The 10,349-nt window shown below is 54.4% G+C and overlaps 1 protein-coding gene across 1 annotated transcript; it reads left to right on the top strand.

Moving 5' to 3' along the window:
• Positions 1-6,984: 6,984 nt before the first annotated feature.
• Positions 6,985-9,342, top strand: CRX (cone-rod homeobox). Its single transcript, XM_025850044.1, has 3 exons — positions 6,985-7,084; positions 7,676-7,827; positions 8,695-9,342. The coding sequence occupies exons 1-3, from the start codon at positions 6,985-6,987 to the stop codon at positions 9,340-9,342; spliced, it is 900 nt and encodes a 299-aa protein (XP_025705829.1).
• The last annotated feature ends 1,007 nt before the right edge of the window (positions 9,343-10,349 follow it).

Below are 10,349 nucleotides of genomic sequence, written 5' to 3'. Positions count from 1 at the left end.
CTCCTTTCCTTCCCTGCTCCAGTGGGCCAAGACAGTCTGTTAACAGCACTGGATTGTCCCATCAGTAGCCTCTTGACTGGTCACTGAGGGTCAGACAGCCCCTCCCTCTCTCCCTGTCACCCCTGGTTCTTCAAGCTAATGAGACCTGCCTGATTCCCCAGCCAGGCTGCTGGCCTTAATCTCCCCCTGGCAGGGGGTTCGTGTGGGTGGAGAAAGAAAGAGCCCCTTATGGTGAGACACAATGACCCAGCCACAAGGCAGGATTACCACCATCACACGCGTGTATGTACGTGTGTGAGGATGTGTGCGTGTGCACGCTCGGGTGTTTGGCGAAATAGAACAGACCCAGGGAGGGAGATGGAGACAAGGACACTCACAAGTACAGAGTGAGAGAGGCTACCAAGACTGGGAAAAAGCAGAATTGGAGGGAAAGGTGGGAGAAAGAAAGTGAGAATCAGAGAATCAAATGAGGTGTTGGTGAAAAAGAGAGAGAAACAAGACCAGAGCTTGGAACTTGGGGGGTTGGATAAAGAAGCATAGAGGTACAGGGGGTATGCTGGAGTTGCAGGGACAGATGGACAGACAGGGAAACAGGGACAGAGAGACACAGGTGCCCAAAGCAAAACAGAGACAGAGTCGCAGAGAAAGAAAGGGAATGAGGGCGCCTGGGTGGCTCAGTCGTTAAGCGTCTGCCTTCGGCTCAGGTCATGGTCCCAGGGTCCTGGGATCGAGCCCCGCATCGGGCTTCCGGCTCGGCGGGAAGCCTGCTTCTCCCTCTCCCACTCCCCCTGCTTGCGTTCCTGCTCTTGCTGTGTCTCTATGTCAAATAAATAAATAAAATCTTAAAAAAAAAAAAAAGAAAGGGAATGAGAGATCCGAGAACAAGAGACCAAGGCAGACATGCAAGGAAATCAATCAAGACAGGGACAGAGGGGCACGGAGTTGGAGGACGAGGTGGGGGGCACACATGTGAAGTGGCAGGAATGGCATAGCTGGGGGCCCGAGGAAGAGAGAAACTGAGGCACAGAGACCCCCAAAAAAGACCAGTAGAGCAAGTAGGAGAAGCTGATGTCCGTTAGAGACAGAAAGGTCGGAGACCAAAGTGATAGAGGCTGAGGCCAACAGAGACAAAAGGGGAAACTGAGCCAGAAGCCACGAACAATGGGGCCAGACAGGTTTGAATAAGTCGGCAGACAGAATGCTGGGGAGAGAAAGCGTGACCCAGGAGGGGAGGCAGAAAGCCCTGCACCCCTTATTTTTCAAATAATCTCTCGGCAACACCCAGCATTTCTCTCCCTCTATGATGGGATGCCAAAGCGGGAGGGACACCAGTTAGACCTCAGGAAGAACTTCCCTGAAGAGTGGGGGTTCCTTGTCACAGGCAGGAGCTGGGGCTTCCCGTCCCCATCAGCTCTAATTGCCAAGATGCCTTGGGGAGGAGAGGAGGGATTAGGCAGACGGGTGCCCCTCCCCCTCCCAGCCAATGTCACCTCCTGGCGTCCAGTCAAGTCCCCCACCCGGGGCCAGGATTACCCTCTGAGATCCAGGCCACCGCAAATGACATCACTCCCAGCCGGGGCTTAAAATCTCCCCCTGTGAGGGGACCCGTTTCCTTCAGCCTCTGCCACCTGCCAGGAGAGCCCCGTCCCGTCCCTCCCCACCCCCCCGTTTCTGAAGGTGAGTGTCTGCAAGAGTAGCAGAGGGGACCGAGGGCGGGGGAGTGAGAGAGGGGAGACTCAGTTCTTAGTTCTCAGGGGCCGAGAGGAAGGGGTGTGTGATGTTTGCTGCAGGGTCCTCTAGGGAATGGCATTTCCATCCTGGTGTCTGAGGTGCAGGGGGCCTGGGAGCGCAACAGGAGGGAGTGAGGGTGGACAGGGCACAGGGGCGATGCCTGGGGTGCCTAGTTATTTGAGTAGATGCTGAATGACAGAAAGAGAACGCAAGAGCCACTGGCCGGCAGCAGGAGGGAGGAAGGGTAGACCCTGGGGGGGCCCCCCCCCCGACCAGGCCGGGAGTGCCGAGGTTCTCGGCTCACATGCTGGTGGAGTGATTACCTGGGGGCCTCCCTACTCTAGAGACTCCTGCTTCCCCAAGTCCCATCTGGGTCAGGAGCATGTATAGTTCAGCTCCTCGTCCCACCGGATGGCGGAGCTCATGGAGGCGGCGCAGACAAGGCCAAGGAGGACCTTGAACGTGGCTGACCTGGGGGAGTCTTGCCAGGGCTGTTGTGGGGCCCCCTGAGTCTGGGCTTAAAGCCTGCCTTTTACTCACTGTGTGGCCTTGGGCCATTCACGTGACCTCCCTGGGCCTCAGGTTCCTAGTCTGCTAAAGTGGTGACAATGACAAGTTGCCATGAAGAGCCACTGGGACCCCATGTCACGGGCCTGGCCTGCAATGAGCCCAGGAGAGGGAGCTGGCTTCATCCTGCTTTGGGGGGATCGGGGGCAGAGTTGGGGGTCGAGAGCAGGGGACTCTCCTCTCTGAGCCTCGGTTTCCGCCTCTGTGAAGCGAGGATCATAGTAGAACCTACCTTGGAGGAAGTTTTATCGGGATGATTGTTCCCTGAGATCTTGTTCTCGAGGCGCAGTTGGGGGATCATGACTGGAGGTCCTTATGGTTGTCAGCGGCCTGACTGGGGGTGGGTACCTTCCTCTGTGCCCTTCAGGCTCGGTTTCCCCACCTGTAGAATGGGATCGTTTCCTTGACTACCCACAAGGTGGGTGCGAGCCTTCAGGCCTTACCTGTCAGAGCACCTGCTCAGGCGGGAGCCTGGACCCAGTGGCTGCTGAACCCCAGAAGCCCCAAGTGCCAGCCTCGGCTTCCACGGGTTGATCTGCAGGGCAGGGAGAGTGGTGTTCCTCAGCCCACCTTTGGGACAATGAAGCATTGTTGCCTTGAACTTCACCCGCGGGATGATGACAGGGTTGCTGTCAGGCTGATTGTAAATTCTCAACAAAAGGTAGACATCCTAGCTGTTGCTGTCTGTGCTTCTTGGGATGGGACACCAAAAGCCTGTGTAGAGCGGGCAAGTCCTGAGGCCGTGGTCTCACTAGCTGTCTCATCTTGTTGCCAGAGAAAAATTTCAGTGGATGTCCGACATTATTTTTGTTATTATTCTTTGCGGACGTATTGTCCACAAAGCCCTTGTGGGTTGTCTTGAGGAAGCTGGCAAACGCTCAATCCTGGAGGTCATTGTCATGACCAGCTGCTTGGTCTTGGGTGAGCACCTTCCTCACCCCAGTCTCAGATTCCCTGTCTGTAGGGTGGATCACCCCAGTGCAGAATGCCGGGCTTTCCTGGAAGGCCAACCGCTTAGCCTGGTTAACCTGGCGCAGAGTCGACGGGGAAGACAATGAACGTGGGTGCTCTCGTTCCAGGCTCTGCACCTGGTCCCTAGCAGGGCAGTGCCACAGGTCTCCCTGTTTCTGCACCCTCCAGAAGCTCCCCTGGAGAAGAGCGAGAGGACAGAGGGAACCCAGGCTGGGTGCCGGGAGAACAGCCTTCAGAAGCCTCCAACCCAGGGTTGGAATCCCGGGTCCCCAACAGTCCGTGTGTGACCCTGGGCAAGCAAAGTTGCCTGAGCCTGAAGACGTTCCCATCTGTGAAATGGGAGCATAACAGGAATGCCGAGTCTGCCTTCCAAGGCTCTGTTGATATAAGGGCGTCCTGCATAAAGAAGGCTTGTGTGTGAGTTAGCCCTAGCCGTGTAATGAGTCACACTAAAACTTAGCTGCTTAAAACAACAAACACTTAGGGTCTCATACAGTGTCTGAGGGACAGGGATCTGGGGCAGCTCCACTGGATGATTCGGGCTCAGGTCTCTTCGCACTGTTGTATGTAGTCTGATGTCGACCAGGGCTGAGTCCTTGGAGGGCTTGCCTGATGCTTTGGAACTGACCTTCCATGTGGGGCTTGGTCCCATGGCTGTTGGCGGGATGCCTCAGTTCCTGGCCCCCTGGACGCACCCCACTCCATGACCCCGACCGGCTCCCCCCAGAGCAGCGCCAGCCTTGGAGGTCACTCTGTCATTTCTGCAGTGCTGAATGGGGGGCCCATGGCAGCCCTGCTCTGTGGGAGGGGACAACACAAGGGGGTAACTACCAGGGGGAAGATTATTGGGGGCTTCCTAGAACGCCCAGCAGGTCTTCGGATTTAAAGCGGCTTTTTGCTTTTATTGTAACCACCAGCACTGAGCTTCCCCATGACCTTCCTGGCCAGGCCCTACATCATCTGGTTCGCTCTCCACCTGGATCGCTCTGCTCCAGTCACATTGGGCACCTGGTTTCCTCCTCCAACGAGACAAAATGATCCCAGCCTCAGGGCTTTGCAGCTGCTGTTCCCTCTGCCTGGAGGCATCTTCCCACGGTGACTGAGCCCATCACTTTTCCGCCCCAAGGTCCCATCCTCACAGAGAGACCTTCCCTGACCATCCGTCTAGATGAGCTGTCTTTCCCTCGCCCCAAACCCCATCACTATCCCGTTACCCCATTTCATTTTCCCAGAGGTTCAATCCCCTGAGAAGAGTCATGCTGTGTGCCTCATTTCTCACTACATCCCCACCTCCTACAGCAAGGTGGAATCTCAAACATTTTTCTTGGAGGGGCAGTAGGACCCCAGTTTATGATAAATAGAACACCATCCCCCAAGTGAGTGATGAGAAGGACAGGCTAGCGGGAGCGGGAGGGGGGAAGGGGCTAAAGCAAAGGTCTTCTGTTTTTTACTTTTACTTATTTCTGAAATATTGGTGTGTGTGTGTGAGAGAGAGAGACAGACAGACAGAGACAGAGAGAGAGACAGAAAGAGGGAGAGAGAGAAATCCAGGTTAGCGTGTAAGATGGCTCCCCAGGAAAGTTAATGCTTGAGCTGGAGCCTGCAGGAAGAGAAGGGGTTGGCAATGACAGGGACCGGACAAGAGGCATTCCTGACCCAGGGGACGGCTTGTGCACACACCCAGAGAGGCTGGGAGGCTCCCCGAGGCCATCTTAGTGGGGGCGATCGGGAACCCCGGAAAGGGTCTCATGGCTTTTTGTTTTGTTTAGATTTTATTGTTGCTTTTGTTTTTGAAAAGCTTATATGTCCGTACGGTGACAGAGCAGTCCAAACTGTAAAAACAAGGCTTGGATACAGGACACCTCTCCAGAGGGCCTCACTTCTAGGTATCCTCTGTCCTTCCTGGAAATTTTCTGTGCATACATAATTTGCATGCTACTCGCTAACCTGGATTTCTCTCTCTCCCTCTTTCTGTCTCTCTCTCTCTGTCTCTGTCTGTCTGTCTCTCTCTCTGTGTCAAATAAATAAATAAAATCTTTAAAAAAGTGTAATTTTAACAAAAAGAATTAAAAAAAAAGATTTTATTTGACAGAGAGAGCATGAACTGGGAGAGCGGCAGGCAGAGGGAGAGGGAGAAGCAGACTCCCTGCCGTGCGGGGTGCCCGATGTGGGGCTCGATCCCAGGACCCCAAGATCATGACCTGAGCTGAAGGCAGACGCTTAACCGACTGAGCCACCCAGGCGTCCCTAATTTTAACAAAATTGGAAAACCTGACTCTCAGACACATACATAATAAGCCCTGATCAAATATTATTTAAGTTATTAAATGAAGAAACCAGCTGTTTCAAAGGGGGAAAGTCAAGGAGCAGTGGCTAATTCGGTTCTTCGGGGAACGTGCAGAAAACAGAAAGGAAACTGGGCAACAGGGCAGCAAATCCTCTGTAACCTTGAGGTCATCCTTTCTGTGGAGACAAATCATTTGCCACCAAACTTCTTGCAAGTTACCGATTACCTTATCAGAGCCCGGAGGCTGATCCATAGCAAATAGTAACCTGAACAGAGATCCCGTCCCTTAGAAAATGAAATAACCCTTGGGCTGGGAGGGGTTCTGTTAAATACGCTCCCAGGATGATCTAGAAATGACACACCGTCTCCTCTTATCGCCAGGTGTAGGATCATTTCTCTTAACTATTTACTAGACAGCTGTAAAAATCAGTTCGCGGCGGCCTTTTAGTGACTTGACGGAATGCCCTTGAATACATGTGACATCATCTAGTTGCATAATTTACTTACCACCTCCCCTTTGGTGGACATAGAGGCTGCTTCCACATTTTGGCGATTGTACACGCGCGCATTGGAAATCCTCTTGCAGAGCCTGTGCAAACATCCGCTTGCAAACGGCGAGGGGCGCCCCCTGCTTCTCGCTGCGCGGCGCTGACCAAGGTGTTAGGTGCTAGTTTAAGGAGCTGATAACGCATCTTGGATTTACCCACCCAACCACCTAAAGATGTAAATGCTATTTGCATTCCCATTTTCCCTCGAGGGGACGGAGGTGCCCCGAAGGCAAATTGCCCCGGGGAAGGAGGGGGTGGGGAGAGGAAAGATGGCATTTCATTTTGATCAATGCTTCCAGTTTATTCCGATGCATGGATGATGCTCGCTGCTCGGCGCTCCCGACCGGACACGGGAACGCCTGCTTCTCCGCACCCAGGCTGGCTCTGGGGCTAACGGACCTCTTTTATCTTTGCCCACCTGATGGGTCACACGTGGTCGTGGAAGATGATCCTTCACTTGTTTGGATGCTACTCTGCCACCCCAGTTTGTCGGGGACTCTTCCCGTGTTTGTGGGGGAAATGCCTGCCTCTCTAGAAACCACCCCGTCCCAAGCAGGCCGGGACAGCGGGTCAGCCTGCTGTCCGTGATTCTGTGCGAGGCTGGACATCGTTTCTGGGGCCCAGGATTCGCATTACAGTGTCAGCTGCTGTTGCAGACTGGGTCTCTGGGAAGCTTTGCCCACTTTAAGCAGAAGGCCATTTTATAGGCGTGGAAACCGAAGCACAGAGAGATAGGTGCCCAAGGTCACACACCTAAGAAGAGTCTGAAGCAGGACTTGGACTTGGGCTGCCAGGCACCACGCGGTAACTGGGGAGTGTCTGAGCGCCCCCTCCTCTCTTGCAGGCCCACAGACCTGGGCCACGGTGTCCCCGAAGATCATGATGGCGTATATGAACCCGGGGCCCCACTACTCGGTCAACGCCTTGGCCCTGAGTGGTCCCAGCGTGGATCTGATGCACCAAGCTGTGTCCTATCCAAGTGAGTACCATCCTTCTTCTGACCCCCCAAGCTCTCGGTGGCCCCTCGGGGTCCCTTATTCTCAGGAAGAAGCTGGGAACTTACTGGAGTGATATCGGAGTCACACACCAGCCGTATGTAGTTCTTTGCAATTTGCCAAACACTTCTCCACGTCACTGAGGGGTGCAGGAAAGCGTAGGGGTGTTCATAGCAATTTAGGAAGTGGTTCCTTTTAGCTGGACCTGTCACTCTTCTACACCAGAAGGCGTGGAGTACTCTCAATGGCGTGTTTCAACTGAACATGCCTTTGTTCGTAAGAAATTTTAGAAAGGGGATAAAAACCAAACTCATACACCTGCTTACGGGGCTAAGGCCAGTTCTCGCGGTGAGGCATGAGACCCAAGATGACGGGCCAAGATGGGCCCCATTTCCCAGGGGGGTACAGAGTGAGGTCTATAAGATCAGGGAGTAGATGCACCCTTCTTTTGGGAAGATGCACCCCCAGAAAGGGCTCCTTGGCTTCCCGCTGGACGTCAGGGCTTCCCGCCAGTGGACAAAGAGACTGGGAGGTCCGGGTCTCTGGATGGTCCCGTTGTCCTGTTCCTGCCGTAGGTGCCCCGAGAAAGCAGCGGCGGGAGCGGACCACCTTCACCCGGAGCCAGCTGGAGGAACTGGAGGCCCTGTTTGCCAAGACTCAGTACCCGGATGTGTATGCTCGAGAGGAGGTGGCTCTGAAGATCAACCTGCCCGAGTCCAGGGTTCAGGTGGGGTGCTCGGGGCCCTGGGCCCCTTCCTGCCCTTCCTGGGACCCAGAGTGAAGGGAGGGGGAGTAGTCATACAGTAACATAGAGACATAACGAAGTCATGGATAGCCCTCATAATGCTTCACCCCCATTACTGCCCCTTACCCCTCCTCCCACTCTCTTTGCCAGCCGATTCTTCCCCTAACACGCCTGCCAAGCACACTCCGGCCCCAGGCCCTTTGCACTCTCTGTTCCTTCTACCTGGAAGGTTTATTCCCCATTGCTTTGCTCAAGTCTTTGTTTATCGACCAATCAGGGTCACCGTGTCTGTCAATGGGACCTAGATGGACCCTCACATTTAAAGTCACAATGTCCCCTGACACCCTACTCTGCTGCCCCTTCCTCCTGCTCCACTGGTTCTTCCAAAGTATCGATCACCTTCTAAAATACTATGCAATGTACTCACTGTTGATTTCTAATCTGTCACTCTCAACAAGAATGTCAGCTCCACGGAGGCAGCCCCAAAGTCGTAGTTCGTGCGTGTTTCTTAATTGATTGCTGGATAAGTGTGCATATGTGCATTTGTATGACTGTATGATTGGATGGATGCATGTGCGTGTGCACACGATTATACGCACAACTGCATGTGTGATTATTTGTATGTACGTATGATTGTGCGTGTGTGTGTATAATTGCGGATAGGAATGATGGGATGGATGGATGGATAGCTGGTAGGATGCACGGACCGGGCGCCCCAGGACCGACTGCAAGGTGGGGCGGTGTGACTCGGGCATGCCTCACCAATTAACACCATCATTCCGAGGCAGCGTGGGGGCTCTCCGGGGCTCCCTCCCCACTCACGCATGCCATCTCCCCCTCCCCCCCCAGGTTTGGTTCAAGAACCGCAGAGCTAAATGTCGCCAACAGCGCCAGCAGCACAAACAGCAGCTGCAGCCCCCAGGCGCGCAGAACAAGGCTCGCCCTGCCAAGAGGAAGGCAGGCCTGTCGCCGAGATCCTCCTCCGACGTCTGTCCAGACCCCCTGGGCATCTCAGACTCCTACAGCCCCCCTCTCCCCGGCCCCTCAGGCTCCCCCACCACGGCTGTGGCCACCGTGTCCATCTGGAGCCCGGCCTCAGAGTCCCCTTTGCCGGAGGCCCAGCGGGCGGGGCTGGTGGCCTCGGGGCCTCCTCTGACCTCTGCGCCCTACGCCATGACCTACGCCCCCGCTTCTGCTTTCTGCTCTTCCCCCTCAGCCTATGGGTCTCCGAGCTCCTATTTCAGTGGCCTGGATCCCTATCTTTCCCCCATGGTGCCCCAGTTGGGGGGCCCGGCTCTCAGCCCCCTTTCCGGCCCGTCCGTGGGGCCCTCCCTTGCCCAGTCCCCCACCTCCCTGTCGGGCCAGAGCTATGGCACGTACAGTCCTGTGGACAGCTTGGAATTTAAGGACCCCACAGGCACCTGGAAGTTCACCTACAACCCCATGGACCCTCTGGATTACAAGGATCAGAGTGCCTGGAAGTTTCAGATCTTGTAGAGGATATGCTCCTGCGTCTTGTCTCAACCTGCCCCGGGACGGGCCTCCCTGGGAAAGCCTCGGAGCTGGCCTTCCCTCCAAAGGCCGTGGCTTTTCTCACCACAGTCCCCCCCCACCCGCCCCCGTCAGGGACTCCTTGCTTTCCGGTGGGTGGGTGGGTGGGGCCTGGGGTGAGGCTCAGTAGGTCTTAGTGACCCTCAACCCAGCTGCCATTGTAAACCACGAGCCCCAGACTCCAGAAACTGGTGCCGAGAATGTGCCCCGAGACGAAATTAAACCACACTCGCAGTTGATGTGGGGGTACTGGTGAGGTCAGCCTCGAGATGCCCTTGAACAGAGAGACAGGTAGGGAGGCTCAATTCCGTACCTTCCACTCAGGACACTTCCTTAGCATATGGCTAGAGATCCTTCTAGAAAATCCAAAGACAGACTTTTAAGCAGCCCCACCATGGAAGCTTTAGACCAACTGTATACAGTTCAATTAAAAAAATCCACTCGGGGATGTTATAGATTGCACACGTCAGGTTTTATATGGTAGGTTTAGGGGGCTCTTTGATATATATATATATGTATATATATATATTTCTTCTTCTTCTTCTTCTTCTTCTTCTTCTTCTTCTTCTTCTTCTTCTTAGGTTTTTCTTAAAGACATGTCTTCATTCATGCATTCTTTCAGAATGGGCACATTTGGTGGGAGAATGGAAGGCAAGCTGCCTGTTTCATGTCTCCTTTTTCTCCTTTTGTTTTAGGATTTTCTAAAGGTGAATTTCGCCCAAGCGTTGGAGGAACTGAGGTAGTTGCAATTGGGACCGACTGTGGGCCCCAACTCTAGCTGTGGGTATTTCGAAAAAGAAGAGGAGGTGGCAGGCTTCCCATCTGTAAATAGGCAAGAGATGGGGGTCAGGGGAGAGAAGTGAATTTGGAGGAAGCCCTGCATTTCAAATACACAGTTCCTCTCTTAGACTCTGTCTCCTGTTCCCATTGCGGGGATTGGACCAGAGAGCCTG

Source organism: Callorhinus ursinus, unplaced genomic scaffold (assembly GCF_003265705.2).
Source record: "Callorhinus ursinus isolate GAN/ISIS: 27379988/994484 unplaced genomic scaffold, GSC_fseal_2.0 scaffold71, whole genome shotgun sequence".
In the NCBI taxonomy this organism is placed as follows: Eukaryota; Metazoa; Chordata; class Mammalia; order Carnivora; family Otariidae; genus Callorhinus; species Callorhinus ursinus.
This window is presented reverse-complemented; position numbering and strand designations above follow the sequence as displayed.